The 23,419-nt window shown below is 52.0% G+C and overlaps 1 protein-coding gene across 1 annotated transcript; it reads right to left on the bottom strand.

Annotated features, from left to right (window-relative positions):
* Window positions 1-24: 24 nt before the first annotated feature.
* Kif19 (kinesin family member 19) lies at window positions 25-16,472 on the bottom strand. Its single transcript, XM_036195326.1, has 7 exons — window positions 16,294-16,472; window positions 14,406-14,486; window positions 3,318-3,428; window positions 2,538-2,625; window positions 2,112-2,248; window positions 366-491; window positions 25-81 (listed from the first exon to the last, which is right to left on the bottom strand). Exons 1-7 carry the CDS (start codon window positions 16,330-16,332, stop codon window positions 25-27), a joined length of 639 nt encoding a protein of 212 aa, XP_036051219.1. The 5' UTR covers window positions 16,333-16,472.
* Window positions 16,473-23,419: the final 6,947 nt, after the last annotated feature.

The following is a 23,419-nucleotide window of genomic DNA, read 5'->3' as shown; positions in this document are numbered from 1 at the left end:
CCTTGGAGGTTATTATACCTACTTTCAAAAGCCATAGCGTGACACACAAGCTGACTTTTTGGGGACCCTATAGAGAGAAGCCTGAGGTTGGAGGGAGAGGTCCAACCTATTAGCTTTCCAGGGTGGGCTAAGGGGCCTGGACAGTCCTCTCCAGACAGGTCTCTGTGTAAATGGAGAAGCTGTGTAGCCTGGCTACTTACTAGCATGAGTATGGTAGGGTGTGATGAGTATGTCAGGGCGTGATGAGGGTTATGACTTCTCTTGCCACCACTCTGTCCCAGTAGCTCCCTAGGTTTGGTCCCTTGTCCTGCTCCCCTGAGAGTGATTGTCCTGTCTACAGTCCTAGCCAGTTGCTGGAGACTTGCCTCCTTGGCATTGATGGTAGAGACTTCAGTGATTCCGGCCACTTGGATCACCCCTTTGGAGTCCTCCCTCAGCTCCAGGTACCCCAGGGCGGGGTTCAGCAGGTCCCGGATCATCTCATTGTAGATCTGATGGGACATGGGAAGTGGGGAGGGAGATGAAGGACAAGAGGTCCAGGCCTGGAGCACCCGAGGGGTCCCCTGTCCCCTAAGAAAGGAAGGACCATGTGCTTCTGTTTGCTGGAGCCCAGGCCCTGTGTGTGTGAGAGAGAGAAATCCTAAGTGGGGAAGCACTTCCTTTCTGTGATGGTAGAGGCTTCAAAGCCAGTGTCGCAGAGGGTTTCAGAATCACCCGGGGCTACCTTTGCAGAGAGGCTAGTTCTGGGCTGGACACATGGACCTGATCCCTGGCCAGACGAGGGAGCTCAGCTTGTTTGCTAGGCAACCTTCAGGCTGCTTCTCTGAGGTGTCACCATCCCCCACCCCAGCTGGCTGAGTCAACACCTGTTGGCTGCTCCCCGCTACTCCTTCAGAGCCATCATCACCCCGGAGATTATCAGCTCCCAGAGGAGCCAGATAGAGGCTGGCTTGCTGGTTTAGATGCCTCCCCCCACTTCCCGCCCCCTTCTGTGACCACCCCTCAACCCATGAAGTCATTAATGGGAAGATGTTTGCTCAAGGCAGTTGTCAACCTTCCTGATACTCTGACTCTTTAATACAGTTAGTTTTTTATGTTGTGGTGATCCCCAACCATAAAATTATTTTCATTGCTACTGCATAACTATAATTTCACTACTGTTTTTTTTTTGTATTTTTTTTAGATTTATTTATTTATTATGTATACAGAAGAGGGCGCCAGATCTCATTACAGATGGTCATGAGCCACCATGTGGTTGCTTGGAATTGAACTTAGGACCCTCTGGAAAAGCAGTCAGTGCTCTTAACCTCTGAGCCATCTCTCCAGCCCAATTTCGCTACTGTTATGAATCATAATGTAAACACCTGATATGCAGGATATTTGTTATTCGACCCCTGGGGAAGGGTCATTCCACCCCAAAAGGGGTTCAGATCCACAGGTTGAGAACGACTGGCTTAAGGATTACGACAGGTGAGCTTTTGAGGATGGTAGCCCAACTGCTTGCTGCCCAGGCTACTGTGAAGTGCAATACCATGCAGAGCCACAGGGTCGCAAGTTGGAATCTCTGCTCTGTCATCACCATGTACCAAAAGGCAGTTGCCTAACTTCTCCATGTCTCTTTTTTTAAAGATTTATTTATTTATTATGTATATAGTGTTCTACCTGTATGTATACCTACACGCCAGAAGAGGGCACCAGATCTCACTATAGTTGGTTGTGAGTCACCATGTGGTTCCTGGGAATTGAACTCAGGACCTCTGGAGGAACAGCTGGTGCTTTTAACCTCTTAGCCATCTCTCCAGCCCCCTTGTTTTTATTTTTTGAGACAAGGTTTCTCTGTATAGCTCTGGCTGTCTTGGAACTTGCTCTGAGGACCAGACTAGCCTTGAACTCAGAGATTAGCCTTCCTCTGCCCTCCAAGTGCTGGGATTCGAGGCAGGCACCACTATGCCTGGCCCTTGAGTCTCAATTTTTATCAAGTTGGGCTAATGCTACACATGTGGGATGGGGAGCAGACATACTGAGCACCCCAGGAACTGCCATTGACTGGCTCTAGGGAGGTGGACCACTCTATCTTATATGCCTCCTATTAAAGCCTGGTGGGGACTTACCTCTAGGTAGGACATGGACACCTCATATTCCATGTCATTGCTGGTCTCCTCAATGGCTCGGAACAGGTCATTCAGGGTCCGAACATAGATGCCTGGCTCATGGTCAGTGCCCAGCATGGTGTAGGTCTTCCCACAGCCTGGATAGGACAGGGTGGCAGTCAGCAGGGCAGGGGCAGAGGTGAGAGCCTTATTGGAGAGGTACTCTGGAAACCCTGAGCTGTTGTCTGTGAGGACGCACCCTCTTAGATGGCAGAGGAATGGGGTCTTTGTGGGAGAAGGGTGAGAAAAGGTTTGGATTATTCCCATGCTCTGTTCCTGAGCCTACTTGGGCCAGGCTGGTGCTCTGGTGAAGGATGAAGGGCTCAGTTTCCAGGGGAGACAACAAGGGTGCTGCAGTCCTTGACTATGTCCGAGTTTCCTCCTCACCTGTTGGGCCATAGGCAAACACAGTGGCATTGTACCCTGAGATGACACCTTCAATGAGGCTCTTGGTGGTGGCCTGATACACCATCTCCTGTAGGGGAGAAGAGACTTGTTGGAGGTCTGAGACAGGACAAGGTCCTGTCTGGGAACAGGTAAGTGTCTGTCTCTAGAGCCCTCAGCTAGAGGTAATTGAGTGGGGGAAGTGGAGGAAGGGAGTCTCTGCTTACACCCCTCAAGGGTGACACCAGTCTGCAAGAGGGATCAGGACACTGGAGAAGCCTCTTTTACAGGTGGCTCTCCCACCCCACTCCTGCTCTGAGTGTGCAGAGTCAGCCCTGGGAGCATCTGAGCATCTGGAAGATAGACAAAATGGGATCGGTGGGAGGGTGTCAACTTTCTGTAGTCTTTCCCACACCTGTTCTCTCTATACCAGATGGGCTTCACAGTCCTTCTTCTGGCCCACAGAGGCCAGCTGTAGAGAGTCTCAGGTGGCTACTCTATGCAAATTGGTGTGTGAGTGCTAACCAAGCATGTTTCTGCAGAAAGCCAGGTGTGCAGCCCTACAGGTGTACAGGCAATCTGTCATGTGGGGTCAGGCCATGCAAACGTGCAGGGGAGGGGTCACGCAAGTACATGTCAACTTCCAAAAATGGGCAAAGTTACAGAAAGCGGATTGTTGAGTAAATGTTGGAGAAAAGGTGAGCAGGGTCCCCTGAGAATCCTCCCTTGCAGGGCAAAGCGTGAAGGGTCTTTCCTGTGTTTCCAGACCATGTTCTCCCTCACCTGGGTGGCAGTGAAGTCAAAGGCCACGTCAAATAGGTATGACTTCTCCCGGGACCGGTGTGCCCGCAGGATGTCGTCAGGGTCCTCCATTGGGTCCATGAGAACCACCATCTGCAAATGTCCCCGAGAGGGGAGACCACAGTCACCTGGGGTTCCCACAGTCTGGAGACCTCTCCTGGAAACTATCTGCTCTCTGGGCTTCAGGTCTGACAAAGGGCATCAGGGAGACAAAGCATCTTTGGTGGTGAGTGACTGTCACCTGAAGATGGCACCATCCCAAGGCAGCAGAGAATGCTGTGTATGTGTGTGAGGGGTGGCATGTGAACCCCAGCTCCAAGGCCTCTTCCGCAAACCACAGTACCACTTCCCATGCTGTCTTTACTGGCAGAGCAACTGCAACACCACTGGTTGTCACGTCTTTTGTGACAAGATCCATTTTGCCCACCACACCCCCCCATCTCTACCACAGCCTTGCTTTGTCCCATTTCAATAGCAGCAAAGCACATGTTCCCGCCTGCCAAGTGAGGAATTTAGAGTCCAGAAACACTTTTCAGGCTACACACTAGCTTGTGGAGGGACAGAACTCAGAACCCAGGACCTGGGTTCCAAACCAGAAGACATTTTCTCCCCTCCTGAGACAGGGTTTCACTGTGTAGCCCTGGCTGTCCTAGAACTCTCTTTGTAGATCAAGCTGGCTTTGAACTCAAGAGATCCATCTGCCCCTGCCTCCCAAGTGCTGGGATTAAAGGCATGCACCACCGCCCTGAAAATCCAGCAGACTTAGCTGCATCTCTGCAGCTCTGTGGCTTTTGGACCCTGCCTGACCCTCCATGACCAGCTTCTAGACCACTGTAGAACAAGGCAGGCAAAGAGCTGCTGATGGCTGGGTGACATGTATGGAAAGAACAGGTGGGCTTGGGTCCCTCCCACATGGACTTAAAATAACTGCATCCCTGGCTAGGACCTAGGTCTAGAAAGAGACTGCAGGACCCTAGGCTAGCATTCCATCCTTGTGGGGGTGGGGTAGCTATACTCCTTGTGTGTATACACATGCATTAAGGTGCAGAACGGGGCTGGCTGGGTTTCTCCTCTCTTCTGAGAACAATCTCAGAGCCCATTTCACTCTGCCCAAGCATTCTGCCCAGGTCCCTGTACTGAGCTTTGCTGAGGGCTCTGAGCAGGATACAGGGCAAGTGGCTAGGTTCTTGCTAGGGTTCCTGGTCTAGGGTAGGGTTTGGGATAGGAAACATCAGAAAACACTCAGGTACTCTGGGGTGGGCGGTGATTGAGTTTCAGGGGAGGACAAAGGGAGTAGGCATAGAAGAGGACACTAGGGACATGCTCTGAATCCTAGCCCTGCTTCTCATTAGCGGAGTGGCTCATGCCTGCATGGGGACCTGCCTGAGCCTCTGTCCTCTCCCCAGGGGAGGAAATGATGGTGTCATCTCCTTCAGGGCTGAGCAGAGCCCATGAGACAAAGTGTGTGACACACGCCGAGTCTTGGTGACCCTCTTTCAAGGAGCTATGAAGAGAGTGGGCATGGAGGCAGGGGAGAGGCATGGAGGCAGGGGAGGGGTATGGAGGGTAAGTCACTAACCGCCTTAACCCAAGATGCTGCTATCAAGCAGAGGGTGGTAAAAATGAAACAAACAGAAGACAGGCTGAGAGCAGCAACATGGGTGGCTCCCTTACACAGTATAGGTACCCCTGAGATCTGCCTGGCACCTGGAGTGCCGGGCATGGTTCCCTAGACACCAGACTCTGCCAGACAGCCAGGGGAAATAAGCCGTCCCATGATCCTTACTTAATGAGGTGGGGCTGCTCCCAGAGGCCAGATGTCTTGCCTTAGAGCCCATCCTCTACCAGGGAGGGGACGGGCAAGGAGAGAAGAGGGGACATCTTCACTCCCAGTGAACACTGCCAGTACTCCTGGTGCACACTAACATTTGGTCTTGGGGCACACTAAAAAGCATTGTTTCTTTCTTTCTTTTTTTGGGTTTTTTTTTTGTTGTTGTTGTTGTTGTTGTTTTGTTTTGTTTTTGTTTTGATTTTTGTTTTTGCTTTTTTTGTTTTTTTGAGACAGGGTTTCTCTGTGTAGTTTTAGTGCCTGTCCTGGATCTTGCTTTGTAGACCAGGCTGGCCTTGAACTCACAGAGATCCACCTGGCTCTGCCTCCCGAGTGCTGAGATTAAAGGTGTGTGCCACCACCATCCGGTCAAGCATTGTTTCTTTATTTTTCTCTTTCTCCTTCTTGTCTTGTCTGTAGCCTTGCTAGCTTTGAGCATAGGGCAATCCTCCTGCCTCAGCCTCATGAATGCTGGGACACCACCACACCCAACCAATACAAGATCTTTACTGAGCACTTCAATGTGGATTTCTCATTATTACTCTTAGTCCGGCGTCTCGTTGCTTGGAAATGGCAGAGCCAGAGATGCGGATTCTGGCTACTTGGCTCTCAGGCTGGTACCAGTGCATCCTCTGAACCTTCCCTAATCTCTCCTGCTTCCTCTGCTGTATCAGGGTCCTATGGGTTGCCTTAGCAGTTTTCATGGTCTAAGTAGCCCCCATCCCCCACTCACCTCTGCTCACATTAGTGCTCATTCCACCTATGGTGCAGTACAAGTAGGTAAACTGAGTCCTCACAGAGGGCCAAGCAGGAAGGGGCTAGATTTCACAGGGCAATTAGGAGAAGGCAGAGACAATAGCCATGCCCCCACTCCACCCCTCCCAGGGAACAGCAGGAGAGCCTGGGCTCATGACTATTCCATGAGCCTTGTGAATAGGCCAGGCATGGAGATGCAGGGGTGACTGAGGTTGATGATGAGAGTGTAGACCAGCCTACATGCTCAACTGAACCCAGGAGCTTAGGAGGTCCCAAGTGGATCCCTCCAAGTCCCCCAGTGAGGCCTGAAGATTTAGGAGGACAAGTGCCTTGGGATTCCCAATAGACTCCACCCCACATTCCATGGGATCAATACCCCCCCCCACACACACACACACTGGTCACCTGGAGCAGCCTGCACCTGGACTCTCTGAATTCACCTGACCTCAGACAGCTGCAGGGCCCTTCCATGGTTCTCCAGGGGAGGGTGACTCCCCAGAAGACAGAAATCTCTGCCAATCAGAGCCGGCTGGAGGGGAGAATCACAGATAGGCTGGATGGTGGCTTTGTGCGGGGAAAGGCCACCAACTCTGGCCCTTCCCAGGTGGCCAAAGGCTAGCAGCCACTGTGATCTCTGTGCAGAATGATTGGGTTTGCACTGTTCCCTGGGGACTTCACCTGCCCTCAGCCACTGGTTTCTCCTCAGGGCATCAGCCAGAAGGCACTCCAAGCCTTCTGTAGGGTTTGATTCCTATCCCAGGCTATCAGCAGCTTGGGCCCTACTCAGATTTCAGACCCAGATGAAGATAAACCCTGGCTCTGAGGGCCCTGGCACGGGTCTCCAAGGGCTGCAACAGGAGCAGAACCAGCCATTACAACTGTCATCTTGGGTACTGGGCTTCCTGTGAACACAGAGCCTCAAGGGGCTCTCACTAGGGGAGGGTGAACAGCATGTGTTGTCACCCACCATATCAGATGGCCTTTATATAACTTTCAGACATTGCCAAGTTCACCTGGACACTCAGTTTCTTTGATGTTGGAATATCCCTGCAGCAGAGCACTGTCATCCCACCTGCCACCACTTAATGAGGGCTTTGTTTAGGCTCCATCTGTCAGGACACCCCCCCATGCCAAGCCTCAGAATATCACTGTTGTTCCTGGCCACCACAGCACACAATGGAGCCCTTGTGCCCCTTGACCAGGTGAACCAGAGCTGAGCCAGTAAGGATTGGGCAAGGAGTCTGGGCTGCCATGGAGACTGGCTTGGGGTGTTCAAGCTACTGCAACTCACTCGTGGAGCACCCACAGTGAGCCCCCCCAAACATGGGAAAGGCCTTAGAGAAACTGAAACATGAGGCCTGGTGTCTTGCCTTCTGATACTGTCAGGTCATGACTAGGAGAGAGCTGGTGTATAGAGGAGAGACCCCTAAATCCAGCCAGGACAGGAAGGCAGCCTGGAAGGGATGACATTGGTATTGTATCTTCAAGGATGAGCGGAAACATCTAAGAGAGGTGGGGCTGGGCGTGGGAGAAGAACATTTTAGAGAAACACATGAGCAAGGCCAAGAGGTGCGAGGCTGGACGTGGTCTTCGGTCTCTAGAGAGAAATGCAGGGTGGGAAGAAAGCCTTATTTTTGCCTTTGGTCCTTCTTGCTGGGTATCCTCAGAGTGTTGACCCAGGGCCTGCTGTGAGCGCACAGTGACCCTTTGAACATCACCCTGGCTGGTACACAGCATATGCCCAAGGACATTTGCTGAATAAGGCTGCTCTTGGAGGAGGTTTGGGGTGTACCAGGCACCACGCTAAAGGCGTGGCACATGCATCTCATTTTCTATGCCTTTCTTTCTTTCCAGACAGGGTTTCTCCATATAGTCCTAGCTGTTCTGGAAATCTCTCTGTAGACTAGGATGGCCTTGAACTCAGAGATCCACCTGCCTCTTCCTCCTAAATGCTGGGATCAAAGGTGTGTACCACCACCGCCCAGAACCACCATACTATGACCTCATCCTCACTTAAGTAACTACATCCATGGGTACGTATTTCTTGACAAAGCCCTTGTTTAAGATCCTAGAGTTAGGACTCTAACATATGAACTTGGGGTGGGGAAGGGAGACAATTAAACCCCTAGTGAGTGGGCTTCCCCGCCCCCATAGTGTTTTCCCAATCACTCACTGGGCGCAGCAGAGATGGGTAGGCTGAGGAGGAGGAACCTCGGTCCTGGAACCAAACTTCTTTGCATCTAACCAACCACTGCCGTGCACTGAGAGCACAGTTTAATGTGGTCCACATCTCCACAGCCCAGCCACAATGGACAGACACTTCATCACAAAGTGCCAGGGAGCCAAACCTGACAGCTGCTACTGGTCATCCATGAAGGAGGCAGAGGCAGGAGGGTCACAGGAAGTTTGAAGCCAGCCTGGTCCACATAGGGAGACCCTGACTGAAAGAAACAAACAACACAACCACAGCTCTGCCTAGGTGGAAGGTGGTTTGGAGAAGCAGGGAAGACGCAGCCATCTATGAGTCCACCAGAGGGATCTGCACAGCCTTCTGGCCACCAAGCCCCCACGCACTTCCTTACACACTGCAAACTCATGTACAGGTTCCTCAAGGCAGTTCCCCTGCCTTACAGAAGTGGGTGTGGCCACAGCCCAAAGCAGGTGCAGCACAGGCACCAGGGACTCTTCCGCCCTTGACCAGGAGACTTCACTGAAGACACAGGTGAGAGATGGTAAGAGAAGAAGTCAGGCAGCCCACCGGTCTCCTTCCCCATCCATCAGTGAAACCCCGCCTGGACTTGCGTGACACTCACCTACATACCCAAGTAGCCCCTCCGTCTCAGCTGCCCTGCAGCCCTTGGGCTTAACTCGGCAGAGGGCCGGGCAGCTGTGGGCCTCCACTTCCAGGTCTTCGCTCTGGCCTGGATCTTCACTCCATGCAGATGTTATCAGGAGTTCTACAGTCACCATTGGAGGTGCTTCTTTCAGATCTCAGAGACAGTGTGTCATGTGACCTTGAGTGTGCCTTGAGCCCAAGACATCACTTCTGTGGGGGCTGTGAATCTGGCCCAGTTGGAGGTAAAGGGGGGACTATCAGGGCTGAAGCCAAGACACAGGAAGCCACACTGATACCCAGCCTACTCAGGAAGCCTCAGGTGGCCTCTGGCTTCATCCTCAGTCCAGAGACCCAGGCTCACAGTCCCTGTATACTGACAGGTGGAAATAGAACAGAACCCCGATTCTGGGTGGATGTCAGACCTGCAAGACTGATTCTGGATTTTCGTTTGCTAATGAGAACATCTGTTGTGGGTCATATTTCTAGCTGTAGACACAGAGACCAATGAGCCCTCACAAAAGCAGACTTTGGTGCTAGGAAAAGCAGAGCCCACTGGGCCCATAAGGCCACCAAGGCTAGCTGATAGCCTGGTAAGGACCTCATCTGATTCCAGGACTCTGAGGAACCCGAGGCTCCAGGTGGTGGGTGGCATGACCTAGAAGATAGCCTGATGTGATGTCTCTCAGGGAGCTTGCTGATTCCTTTATCACAGATCCCCAAGGGATGCTGCTTGTAAACCACAGATTTCCCAGGTACCACCTAGAATCACATAAAATCTTTGGAGAGGTGGGCCCACAAGTCTGAAGTAACAAGCACCCTCTCCTTGTACCCACCTAACTGCTAGGTGTAGGAATCCTTATATACTTGTGGCATTATGCACCAGAGCCAAAAAAAAATCAGAAATAACTCAAATGCCCATGAACTGTTGAATAGATAAACAAGTTACAGTATGGCTATACACTAAAATATTACTTGGTCATGAAAAAGATTACCATTCTGGTACAACCTATAATATTCATGAACCTTGAAAATGTTAAACTAAGGAAATGAAGCCAGTCATGAAGGACCACAGAGAGTATGATCCAATCACATGGACATACAATGGGATAGAGAGATGGGAAGCAGCTTGGTGATTGCCTGGGGATGCAGTTAAACTTGCTCTATCCCCTGTTCATTTCCCACTATGCTCTGCTCTTGAGGAACAACAGAGCCTAGGAGCCTCTCTATGGATGGCTCAGAGAGCCTCATATTCCACCGTGTCCAAGGCAGCAAGCAGGCTAGCTCCAGCTGCATCTCTGGAATCTGTTGCTTTATCCTGTATTTGTCTTTCACTATGGCCTCCGTGCCTCATCTATAATCCTCCCCACAGCTCTTGAGGGAGGTGGAACTGGTGCTCTGACAGGAAACAGAGGCCCACGGAGTCACTAGCGGCCCTCAGGCACCCAGCCAGGGTCCCCGGCCCAGCCTTTCTGCCCCATGCCACCCTCCTGCATGGCACTTCCCCTCCCTCACTGTTCTGGGCCCTCTGCGGGCCTCCTGGAGAGCCCTTGTGTGGTTCCACAAGACTCCAGAAACAGGCAGTCGGACAAGGGCTAATTATAGGATTATACATATTACTGGATGATTAAATCCTGCAGGTAAACACAGTCTGGGGAGCTGGGAGGAGGCTTTGGGAGGGGTGTGTGGGAGAAGAAAGTGGCTGCTTGTCCTGAGCACCACCCCTACTGGCATACTTTTTAGGCCCCTTCTGATTTCTTGGCCTCCTTGGTGGGGGTGGTTCTGGCTTCAGTATCCATCTCACCCCAGCTGCTGTTAAGGCAGGAGATCCTAACACACTTTGCCTGTTGGCACTCCCTCTTCTGTTAAATCTCATTGCTATAGGCTGCCAAGCTCCAGATGTCCCAAAAGGATATGCTCAGTCCTAAGGCAGGCTCAGGACCCCTCATAGTGACTAAATCAGTGAGTAACTGAGTCCCCTCCACTTCTCCCTACTTAGGACCCATGGACACGTGGGCTATGGAAGTACCCACTGCTGATGACCAATGGGCTGGCTGAGCTTCTGGGAGGGACTGTACTATAGCCTTGGATTACCTTACTCTGAGATGATACCCGCAGAGGAACCCACTCAGCTCTGAGGAGAGACAGCAAGCGAGAGGCAGGACCTGCCACCCAAGGCCCTAAGGAGTCTGCTTGGTAAGTCCCTCAGAGGGGCTAGGACACAGAGGCCATGACAGCCCAGCCCCAGCCCCCAGCCCCTACCTGACCTCTTCTTCAGAAGGGGCAGGGCACTGTGCTGACCACATGAGCCCAGCCACATCACCATTGCCATACTGTCCTGGGTTAGCTCCCAGCTCACCCCACTGCCCAGCCATCATGCCCTACATCTTCAGAGAGAAGCGAGAAAACTGGCCTGACTGATCTACAGCCCTGAGCCCTCCTCTGGGCCAGGAATCCCTCAAGAGGGACAGATGAACAGCAGGGTTCTGAGAGAGGGGCAGGACCAGGGTGCTGGTTAGAGCAGGAGGCAGTGAAGTCTCTCTTCCATGTTGGTTCTTGGATTCCTGTGACTTAAACACCTAGTTGCCAGGGCCTATGTGCCAAGCGGCGGCTTACTCAGGAGGCTGTCAACTTGGCTATTGTTATAGCCACTCCCAGGCAGCAAGGAGAGGGGCTAGGTCAGGCCCTCCCGTACAAGCCCCTGGGGAGCTGAGGGCGAAGTGTGCAGGGGGCAGGGTGGAGAGCCCATAATGCTTAGACAGCGCTCTGAGAGCCTCGGCTGACAAAGAAACAGACTGTTGGGTTGGCCCAGCTCTGGCCTGGTGGGAGGTGTAGCTCACTGGGGTAAGCTAGAGCCAGGCTGGGTGGCCCTCCCTCTGCCCTCATAGACAGAAGGAGCCAGTGTCTGACAGGCGTGGGTACTTAACAGGGACTGTTCCCATCACTTCATATTGATCAACCCCCAAGGTGGCCCTGAGCCAGGAGCAGCCGAGAGAGACACCATTGTCCCAGACCACGAACCTGATATCCTTGGAGGCAGATGGACAAATAGGGAGTGGCCTTGTCTAGGAGGAGGTTTCCCTTCCCAAGTGCTTTGACTCTTCTAGCAGTCCCCTCTCAACAGCCCACACAGCAGCTCTGGGGGACCCCCTGTCTACAGACTAGAACTGACATCCATAGGGCTCTTCCTGTGCACCAGGTCCTGGGCAGGCGCAAGTAAAGACCTTCCTTCTAGAAAGATGGCTCAGCTGGTGAAGTTGCTTGCCACCAAGTCTGATGATCTGAGTTCGATCCCGGGGAGCCACAGTGGGAGAAGATTACCAGCTCCCCAAAACTTCCCTTTGACCTCCAAACATGCACTGTGATGTGTATGTATCCGATCCCTAGCCCCACTCTAGGGTAAAAATAAAAGTTAAAAAGAAAAAAGAAAGGAAGGAAGGAAGGAAGGAAGGAAGGAAGGAAGGAAGGAAGGAAGGAAGGAATCTTGTTGTAGAGTGTTTGCCTAGCCTACACAGAGCCTTGGGTTGAATTCCTAGCACTTCATAACCTGGGAATGGTGGTGCACACCTATAAATTTAACACTTGGGAGGAAGAGTCAGGAAAATCAGTTCATCTCTGGTTATGCAGTAAGCTCAAGGCCAGTCTGGGTTATATGAGACCCTGTCTCAAACAAACACACAACATCAAAAACTACAAATCAGTGAAAAAGAAGACAGTGGGCTGTCTTCCTTACTTAGAGTTGAGACTCCTATACTGTCTATGTACATTCTCTCTGCCCCTGCTCACCATATAGGGTTCTTCCAGGCACCTCCATTTCCCCCAAGGGCTTTGAGGAAAGGAGCAAAGGAGAAAATCATTTGGGCCTTGCTGAGCCCAGCCCAAAGGACCTGGCCTGGGCAGCCTCTGTCCACAGCCTTTCTCAGTTCTCACTCCATGCCCCCTGACCCCAGAGCCCACCACACAGGCAGTGAGCCCTGGCACTCAGAGTAGCCAACCACACAGCTCTGAAGCACAGGCAAGGGTCACTGTCAGGCTGCCACACCAAACCTGTTCCAGGCCCCACCATTGAGGATCACTCTAGTACCTGAGTCTCGAAGTACCTACCCAAGCAAACACAAAACAGACATCTTGACCATGTTGACCAAGAGTTTGGTTTGGGCCTTCCCTCACCTCACCTCATGCCTCTTACCCTTCCCTTGAGCCATAGTAGCTTTCTCTTAATGATAAAGTTGCACTGTGGCCCCACCTCAAGGGTCTTGCACATGGCAAATCCTTCTGGTTGCAATTTTCCCTCTTGAATATATCCCTAAAGATCTCTTTATGATCATCATCATCATCATCATCATCATCATCATCATCATATTATTCTCATTATCACTTTCAACACAGGGTTTCTCTATGTAGGCCTGGATGTCCTGGATCTCACTCTGTAGACCAGGCTGGTGGCCTCGAACTCACAGATCCCCCTGCCTCTCTCTCCTGAGTGCTGGGATTAAAAGTGTGTACCACCACCACCCAGCAAGATCTCTTCTTTATAATTCACTCCAGTTCCAGTTAAGACAGGATGTTGATTTGAAGCACATGGCAGCATGGGATTCCTGATCCTCCTGCCTCAGCCTCATGAGTGTTGGGTTTACAGACACATGCCACCATATCTGGGTTCATCACTACCTCTCCTCTTTTTCTTTCTCCTTTTTCACTTGTGTGTGTGTGCATTTGCATGCATGTGGGTATGAGTGCATTGAATGCACACATCTAAAATTAATGTCAAAATTTACTGTCTTTCTCCTGAATTAGTCTTCAGCCTTCTTGGATCACTCTTCCACATCATACATGAAGACAGGGCCTCTCAATCAAATCCAAAGCTCAGCGATATGGCTACTCTTGTCAGCTAGCTAACTCTGCAAGTTCCCTGTCTCTGCCTTCCAAGACTGCCACCACACCCACAGACATTTTTGTAGCATGTTATGTGGGTTCTGGGGATCCAAACTCCTAATGTCCATGAGGAAGCACTTTAACCATTGAGCTATCTCTCTAGCACCTCATCACTATCTCTTAAGGGAACCTCGGTCCAGTGCCCCTTACTCCTTTCCTGGCACCAGGCTCTTTTTTCCTAGCCCTCCTAGGCTGCAAATCTTCATTTGTTTTAATTCTTATGGGCGCCTTGTCTTCTCTCCCCATAGTAAACTTCTGCAACAGGAGGAAGGCAGGGCTTTTCATGTTGGAGGGCTTTCCTAGTTCCCAGCATGCTTTAGGTTTCTTATGAATAATTATTGCCGCATATGGCCCCCCTCATCATGGTGACATGAGGACCAGGAGAGCAGATGGTGAAGGACTTTGCCAACTTTGCATGTTCTAGAGGTGGGCTTCTAATATGTGTGCTCTGTGGATAGCAGGCATATTTGATGGGAAAGTTCACACCATGCGCACCAAGATATACTTTACGTTCTGGGCCCACCCAGGCTCTGAATGCTCTTAGCTTTCCTTGGGCTTATTTAGGAAGTCTTCCCGGAAGAAGAAAGCTTGGTGATGCTGTGGATAGCCCACCCACAGGTTGCTGAGGTGAGACATGGAGCTCTTGCTGTCTTGCCAGGTGTGTCAAGCAAGCTGAGCAGGGCTCCACCCTGCAGCGCCTGGCTGTGGCCCCAAGTACCTGCTCGTCCACCTTGTGAGCGATGAGGGTAGCTCCCTCCTCCAGCTCAGCCACGTTGATGGGCCGGACCCTTAGTGCCACCTGGGAGGAAGATTAGAGCCCTGGGTTAGGAGGACCACACTTGGCCATGGAGGGAGGGATGAGGTCTTTGAGTTCCTTCCCCAACAGCCCTGTGTTCTCCAGCATCTAGCCATCTCTGACTCCTTGGTTCTGAAGAAAACTGAGTTGAGGGCATTGCCTGAGGCAGAGGGCAGCAGGTCCATAGGGTGTCTGGCTGAGTCTGAGTTTATGTCTCTTTTCAAAAGCCTGTACCTCGGGGGAGCCCTAGAGGAGAAATTGTCTACATAGGCTGCATCAGTCACATGCCCAAATTAAACACTTGCCACTCCCTTGGGCTTAAATCTGGAGTCTTGGGGACCAGAGCCACCTGTCTGCATCTGTGAGTGACGTGCTGCTGGGAAGGGTGGTGGGTTATGACAGGAATGGCTTGGAAACTATGATGGGATAGACATCTTCTCCTTGTTATCCTAACAACCTGAGACAGCATCCTAACAACCCCAGAAAGAGTGTCACCAAGGATTTTCTTTGCTCTTTATTTCCTGGACAGTGAGAGAGATGGTGGATCTTCACCCTACACATGTGTCTCCCAAAAGAACAGAGTTGGTGTGTGTGTCGGGGGGAGGGGGCGGGTGAAGAGATGGCCCAGTGGTTAAGATCACTGGCTGCTCTTCCAGGGGACCCGGGTTCAATTCCCAGCACCCACATGGCAGCTCACAGCTGTCTATAACTCCTCTTCTAGGGGATCCGATTCCCCCATACAGACATACTTGCAGGCAAAATATTTATGTATATAAAATAAATATTTTTTTAAAAAAAGAAGAACAGAGTTAGGGAATGGGGAGATTCTCTTCTGCTGGATGCTGGGTGGACCCAAAGGGTCCTCAGATCATTTCATCTGCACAGGCTGTCAGATTGTCCTTATCAGCCTCCTGGCTGGACCTCCTTGCAGGAGGGAGAACCCTCATCCCTGCCCTAAAGACAATGAACATTCTGGAGCAAACCCTTTCAAAGAAGCCTTTCTTGCTGCCAGCAAGAGTGCCACAGAGTCTGGGACTGGCCGCCGGGGCTGGGTCCAAGCTTCCCTTCTCTTTCTAGAAGCAGGTTCCCTACATAGAGGGGGCATTGTAGTAATGTCGCCCTGCCATCTGGCTGCTGCAGGACCATTTACACAGATCAAAGGCTAGGGAGCTAGGAGAGGGAGATCTCCACTGGTCCCCCAAGTACCAAGGCTTCTCCTCGTGGTTTCAGCCTCCATCACTGATAGCCAGGAATCTCTCTCTGTCTATGGTCCTTTTCCTACCTTCCCTGCCATATTTTCATCCATCACAGACCAGGAGACCCTAGAGACTATCCAAGTGGCTTCCAGCATGTCTCTAAAATATCTAGAGTCCTGATTTAGACAGAGCCTGGGTTACAGCTCATAATTCGCTACTCCAGACTTGGGGGAGGGGGGGCTTATGTCTTCCATATCTGTGGCTCCAGCCTCCTTTAAAGCAAGACCTGGCTGGGTTTAAGTTCTCTCGTTCACTGAATACTCCCAGCTTTTTTCTCACACGACAGCTCCGGTCTCTTTTGGGTCTTGACCTCTGAGTCTTGGCCCAAAGGAGGCTCTTCTTGGAGGGAGAGAAGTGGAATGCTAATTTCTTAGCTTCAGGAGGTGGCATCATACCTCTGGCCACCTGTTGTCTAGAACTTGGGCAAAAGTTGTTCTGCACAGTTCCAGATCCCCATCTCTCACGTGTCCTCTTAGTGGACATTAATGTGTAAGGCTGTCAGGTCTCAGGATTGGTGGAGGGGACCAAGGAGGATCTTGGTAGGGGGGTCTCACCATGAGTTGCTGGTCCTTGGAGTCACCATTGTCCTTCATGATTGCGGCAGGTGGAGAGCCTCAGGCCGCGACAGCTGGCATGGCCGAGATGCACCTCCACCGTGGTCACCTCCTCGGGTCTCTCTTCCGCCTCCGCTGCCTGACAACCCGAAACCAACAACGCGCCTGCAGCCCGGACGCTGACCAGGAGGCGGGGCCGGGAGGGCTCGGCCAGCTCAGCCCCGCCCCCTGTGCTTGTTCCGCCCCCTGCTTTCCGCCTCCTGAACCTGGGAGAGCAAGATGTCTCCACCCAGAACGCCCCTCGGGCTTGCGCTGCTGCTGCAGTTGCTGCTGCTGGTGCTGAAGCGCTCTGTCAGACCCAGTGGACCCCGGGCCTCAGCGTCCGGGCCTCCTTCCGGCCCAGCGGCGTCCGTTTGGTGGCTCCTCCGCACACACCCGTGCCCAGGCTCGCGGCTCCTGGCTTTGTCCTCTGCGCTCCCAGCATCCGCCTGGCACGCGACTCGCTGGGCGGATGCATCCTTGCCCCATCACTTGCTGCCCTCCTGGCTGTTGCTGGGCGTCTCCAGAGCGGTCCCTGCAGCCTCGGGTTTCCATGAGGGATGCGGGCATCGCGGCTGTGGAGGCTAGTGCCCTAGGGTGTGGATGGCTGCACCCACTGTCCAGAGGCAGAGAGAATGAGACCGTGGGTGAAGAGCTGTGCCCGCACCCTGTGGCACCTGGCTTGGTGGGAAGTGTCTTATGGAAAAGTCCCCTTGGTGTTGGCCCACTAGCAAACCACGCCTGAGGCATAAACCCAGAATCTAGGTCAAAATGGATGGACCCAGACTGCCTGCCAGGCTAGCACTACCCAGGAGAGTCCACCGTGGCCCCAGGTTGCATTTGACTTAGGTTAGTTGTGGATGTGGCTCAACACAGTCATAAGCTTACTTAAAAACATTCTGAGGGCCCTCTAGATGGCACGTCCTCTAAGGGAGCTTTTCCTGTAAGGGAGCTTTCAATCAAGCCTTACTACTTGAGTCCAATTCCTGAGACCCACGTGGTGGAAAGGCCAGAACTGACTCCCAAATGTTGTCTGTCCTCTGATCTTCACATGGGCACCCTAGTACATATGCATAATACATAAAAGTAATTTTTTTAAGTAAAAATATTTTTTGTGGGGGGAGGAGGGAGTTGGAGTTAAGAGCTCAGGAGTTAAGAGCACAAGCTACTTTGGCAGAGGACCTGAGTTCAGTTCCCAGCATTGACATCAGGCAGCTCACAACTGCCAGTAACTCTAGCACCAGTGAACGGATGCTTCTGAGCTAGGCACCTACACCCACCACCACCACCACCACCACCACCACCACCACCACCACCACCACCACCACCACCACCACCACCACCATCACTACCACCACCATCACCACCATCACTACACCACCACCACTACCACCCCATTAAAAATGAGTCTTTATTTTAAATGAAAAGTTTCTTGGGAAAAATTTTTTTCTTTGAGGCAATTTTTCTCTGTAGCCCAGGCTGTCCTGGAAGACCAGATTGGCCTTGAAATCATTGATCCCCCTGACTCTGCCTCCTAAGTGCTGGGATTAAAGGCATGTGCCACCACCCAGCTTGTTGGTGGTTTTTGTTTTTGTTTTTTTGTTTTTTTCTGGGTTGGAGTTTCTTGAAACTAAAAAACAAACAAGCAAACAAACACACACACACCTCCAAATAAAAGCTGCATAGCACAGTTCTCCACTGAACTTTGTAGATGACAGCATCACTTTGCAATGTCAAAAGGCTCACCAGGTGGCCAGGTGAACAATGGATAAACAGTTGCAATTGTTGGTAACAGTAGCAACAGTTCTACACTGGTGGAACAATGGATAAACAGTTGCAATTGTTGGTAACAGTAGCAACAGTTCCACAACTCGAGGAGCCCTGTGGAAAGATTCCTCCCGTCAGGAGGCCTGTGCAAAGCAGGATTCTAGTCCTAAGGCTTTCTTCCTTCAACCCGCTTAGCTTCTGGGAGCCTGGTTTTCCCGTCCTCATTGTGTCCCCTGGATGGTGTTGGAACTCTTCCTGAATATAGTGATACCCTTGTGTCGTCTGTCTCCACTGAAGCTGAGCCCAGAGCCCCTGCAAAGAGCAGAGAGGGAGATTCTGTGGGGTTCCAATTCAGGGAAGAAGCTGGAAAAGTCAGCACTCCCATCCCTCAGGGCTGTGGTGGCCGCCTGGCATACACCCAGAAGCAGAACACGATGTCAGCCTGTGCCTTGGGACTGGTTTCCTGGGCTTCCCCCAGGAGCTTGTGTTAGGGATAGTTATTAATAAACAGCACAGCAGGAAGCAGCCAGCAGCCCTGAGTTTGATACATATATAATTCAAGCTAAGCTTGGAACCCAAAGTCTCTTGCAGGGGCCCCCAGCTTTGCCTGATTCTCTGGCCCCAGCAGCCTCGGAGACTGGCCAGTTTGCAAAGGGGCGGTACAGAACAGAGAACCAGTCATGAGTTCAGAGTGTTTCCTACCTGTTCATTTTGTTCTGAGATGGAGAGCCAAGACTGTAAGTCCAGGCTGGCCTCAAATGCATAATCCTCCTGTCTTAGCCTCCCAACTGATAAAATTACAAACATGTGCCACCACTTCCCACTCAGCTAGCATTTTAGACCCTGAATCGACTTTTCAGGTCACTCAGGAAGGTCTCTGGTCTGTTGGGCTTCGTCTAATTTTCTTTTTCTTTGTTATTCCTCCACATCCGTAAAACCCACCCAAGATGGCCCATTGTGACCGATGAGTAAAAAGTAAGCACATTTGGAGGCAGGTGTAGTTGTCTGTGTGTAATCCCCGCACTCGGGAAGCTGAGGCAGGAGGGGTGTCGTAAATTTGAGGCCAGCCTGGCTTACATCGAGAGACCTCATCTCAAAACAAATCACTTCAAAGCTGGAGGTCTCAGCCCTTCGGACACGGCGTCTCATCTCTACTTGCAAACATTCTCTTCTGTACTGAAGTGTAGTCATTATTTTTCAGTTATTGTGACCAAACTCCTGATGAGAAACTGAAGAGAGGGTCATTCTGGCTTGAAGTTTGGGAGATCAGTTCAACATGCAGGCCAGCGGTGGTGGCACACCTTTAATCCTATACTTGAGAGGCAGAGGCAGGCGATCTCTGAATTCGAGGCCAGCCTGGGCTACAGAGAAAGTTCCAGGCTGTTACCCTGTCTCAAAAAACCAACAAAACGAAAAAGAAGAAAGAAAATAAATAGTGGTAGTTGTTGCATGAGGCAAAAATTATATCCACAATAAGAAAGAGGAGGGGGGGAGGAGGGGGAGGGGGAGGAGGGGGAGGGGGAGGGGGAGGAGGGAGAAGATGGGAGAGGAGGAGGGGGAGGAGGAGAGGGAGAGGAGGGAGAAGACGGGGAAGGGGGAGGGGGAGGAGGGGGAGAGGAGGAGGGGGAGGAGGAGGGGGAGGAGGGAGAAGACGGGGGAGGAGGAGGGGGAGGAGGAGAGGGAGAGGAGGAGGGGGAGGAGGGAGAAGACGGGGGAGGAGGAGGGGGAGGAGGAGAGGGAGAGGAGGAGGGGGAGGAGGGAGAAGATGGGGGAGGGGGAGGGGGAGGAGGGGGAGAGGAGGAGGGGAGGAGGAGGGGGAGGAGGGAGAAGACGGGGGAGGAGGAGGGGGAGAGGAGGAGGGGGAGGAGGGGGAGGAGGGGGAGGGGGAGGAGGGAGAAGATGCGGGAGGGGGAGGGGGAGGAGGGGGAGAGGAGGAGAGGGAGGAGGAGGGGGAGGAGGAGAGGGAGAGGAGGAGGGGGAGGAGGGAGAAGATGGGGGAGGGGAGGGGGAGGAGGGGGAGAGGAGGAGGGGAGGAGGAGGGGGAGGAGGGAGAAGACGGGGGAGGAGGAGGGGGAGAGGAGGAGGGGGAGGAGGAGGAAGATGGGGGAGGAGGAGAGGGAGAGGAGGAGGGAGAGGAGGAGGGGGAGGGGGAGGAGGGAGAAGATGGGGAGGAGGAGGGGGAGGAGGGGGAGAGGAGGAGGGGGAGAGGAGGAGGGAGAAGACGGGGGGAGGAGGAGGGGGAGAGGAGGAGGGGGAGGAGGAAGAGGAGGAGGAGGGAGAAGATGGGGGAGGGGAGGAGGAGGGGGAGGAGGACAGGGTAGGAGAGAGGAGGAGGAGAAGGAGGGAATAGTGTTTAGCTCACTGTTTCCTTATCTGGTCCTGAACTCCAGCCCTTGGGGGATGGTGCTGTCCACACTCTGCTAAACCTTTCTGGAAACATCTTCAGACTCAGAGGTGAGTTTCCACACTGATTCTGATGTTAAACCCATTACACCCATCACTATCCCCTTCTCCCTGTCTAGGGGATGTGGATGAAGCTCATGGCAACATCCTCTCCTTTTTCCATGAGAGTTCTCAGGCTGGGCAATGTTGGGATGCTGCAGATATCAAGGGTCACTATGAGCCGACTTGAGCTCAGACTTTCTGAGTTCGTTGAAATTTTCACCCACTTACGTACAAGCCCTGCCTTTGCTAATGGAAAAGCCACCATGGTTGATGTATGATTACATGTCTACACAGGGGACAGGCACACGTGTGCAAATGTGTACAGATATGCTGTACACCACCTGGCTGCCTCACACTTCCCCTTCGGGTCTCAGCTTGTCAGTTTCTCATGGAGAGCACCCGAGAGCTTCTCCTTATACTCCTGAGAATCTAGGACCTTTCCTTCTGTTATCCCTCCCATAATGCCCTGTATTCCTTAAAAATGTCACCCCAGGGGGCTGGAGAGGAGGCTCAGAAGTTAAGAACACTTGCTGTTCTTCCAGAGGGTCTGTCTGAGTTCTCAACAACCTCATGGTGGCTCACGACTATCTGTAATGAGATCTGGTGCCCTTTTCTGGTATGTAGGCATACACATAAGCAGAACATTGCATACATTTAAAAAAAAAAGTCACCCCAGAGGCTGGGGGTGTTGGTTAATTGGTAGAGTGCTTGCCTAACACACATAAATCCCTGACTTCCATCCCCAGCATTGTATAAACAAGCATGGAGGTATGCACCTGTAATTCTAGCACTCAGTAGGATTAGGAGTTCAAGGTAATCTTCAGCTACATAGAGAGTTCAAGACCAGCCTGGGCTACATGAGACCCTGTCTCAAAGCAAAACAAAGCATCTTTCTTTTGCCAGCATCGTGTGAGTTCTAGCCCTCAGTGGGTGGGCTCAAATATGTTTTTTTCAACATGCCATGGCAAGAACCCAGCTCAGAACTGAGCAAAGTTACTGTTAGCCAGGCAGTAAGCACCCCACTTGGATTTATTCCTGTCCCATCTGTAAACTCCCTGTTGTCCTTGGCTCCCAGCTCAGTCTCTCAGCTCATCAACAGACCCCAGCACTCAGAGGTGCTTCTCTTAGCTTGGATAGGGATGACTATCTGACCCTGGGAGGGCACTAGCGGTCATCCCCCTGCTTCAGCATTGTGCCCATTCCATCAAGCCTAGGTGCTGCTTTATTTGGTTAAAGATAAAGGGTGATAGGGTTTTCCCTCAGCATCCTGCTCTGGGACCCCAGCACCCAGTGGCCTATTGGAAGAAATGGTGGGCAGTTTGACCTGGTAGTCACAGGCATAGGATGGGGACATATAACTGTGTGGACACAGGGGTCTGGCCACCTTTCATGCAGCCTACCATGACTCTCCATATCTAGCCTGGCATTGGCATTTCAAGTCCTCTTTTGACCTCTGTGGGCACCACGCATGCCTGTGGTACATATATACATAGGCAACACTCATGCCATAAAATAAAAATAAATCTTTTTTAATATATATATATATATTTATTTATTTTTATAAGGCACAGGTGGCTTGTGGCTGCATCAGCATGTACGTGAGGCCGCTTGCTCACATCTGTATGGACCAGAAGCAGAAAAGGGAGATGAATACAGGCACTGGGTGGCTTCCCCATGTTTCCCTTTTCATTCACTCTGAGACCTGAGTCCATGGGATGGTGCCACCCACATTCAAACTGGGCCTTCTCTTGGTTAAACCTCTTTGAAAACAACCTCATGGATAAATCTAGAATTGTGGCTCTTAGGTGATTCTAAATTTAGTCAAGTTGACAATGAAGATTGTAAGCATTGCAGCCTGAATGGAAAGGGATCCTGGAAAGGGATCCTGGCAGTGGGGAGCCTAGGAAGACCGCAGAGTTTCTGTAAGTGTAGCAGCCTGCAGCTTTGTTCTAAAAAAAAAAGGGGGGGGGGTTTCCCCAATGTAACAACTCTGCTCAGGTCTGGTGAAGTGTCACAGCTCTGCTCCACTTGAGGGAAAGTTCCCCAGCGAAAGTGTTACAGCTCAGGTTAGGCCCCCAGAGTGTAACAACTTTGCTAGCAGAAAGTCCCTTCCCATCCCTGGCCTCCTCCCCATCCCCAGAGCAGAGTGTTTCAGTTCTGCTCTGCTCTGGCTCCAGCAAAAGTTGTTATTTCTCTGCTCAGCTTCACTCCTGTGCAAGAAGGTCCTCACCCAAATCTCAATCAAGAGATTTATTGGGAGGGAAGAATTCAGGAGGGTGGCTGCCTCTAGGGTAAGGCTGGGGCAAACAGAACAGGATAGTACGGAGCTTATATAGGTTCCTGGGGGGGGGAGGGGGCAGAGATTTTAGGGTGGTTTGGCATTGGTGGGTTTTTCTGCTCAAGGATTGGTGGGATTTAGTGCTCAGGGGGCTCAGGGATTGGTGGGCTTTCGATCCCTGTTCCCAAGTCAGGGTCAGGGGGTTTGTCCTGGGCCCTTTTCATCCTACAAAGATTCACCACCTCAGAGGGAAATGGACAGTAGCTGTCGGGTGCACCAAATGACACCAGCCTTACTTACCAAAAGAAGGCCATTGCAGTACGTCTGGCAATGGGGACACCACGTGCACAGAGCTCTCCAGCCCCTTGCCCAGCACTGTCCACAGGCTTTTTTCTTCCCACAGTTCGTTCTGGAATGCCATCCTACCACAGTGGCACCCTCTGTACCCACAGGAAAGGATTTTCAGGCCCTAGCAGGTGGCCCACTTTTGCAAGCACAAAACAAAGGCCATCATTCCAGAATGGCAAAAGAATGTTCTTCTGCCTTGAGTTCAGAGAGGCAGCCCCTCACAGTGGCCCATCAGTGCCCAAGTCAACA

Source organism: Onychomys torridus, chromosome 8 (assembly GCF_903995425.1).
Source record: "Onychomys torridus chromosome 8, mOncTor1.1, whole genome shotgun sequence".
Classification (NCBI taxonomy): Eukaryota; Metazoa; Chordata; class Mammalia; order Rodentia; family Cricetidae; genus Onychomys; species Onychomys torridus.
Note: the sequence above shows the minus strand (reverse complement) of the source record. Positions and strands in the feature narration are given on the sequence as shown.

Excerpts from the sequence above, each read along its gene's own strand:
- Kif19 (XM_036195326.1), bottom strand. The coding sequence starts at position 16,332 with ATGAAGGACAATGGTGACTCCAAGGACCAGCAACTCATG. Across the intron at positions 492-2,111 it reads TGTCCATGTCCTACCTAGAG|ATCTACAATGAGATGATCCG; the intron begins GTAAGTCCCCAC and ends ATGTCCCATCAG. Across the intron at positions 82-365 it reads CTACCATCAATGCCAAGGAG|GCTTCTCTCTATAGGGTCCC; the intron begins GCAAGTCTCCAG and ends CTCCAACCTCAG.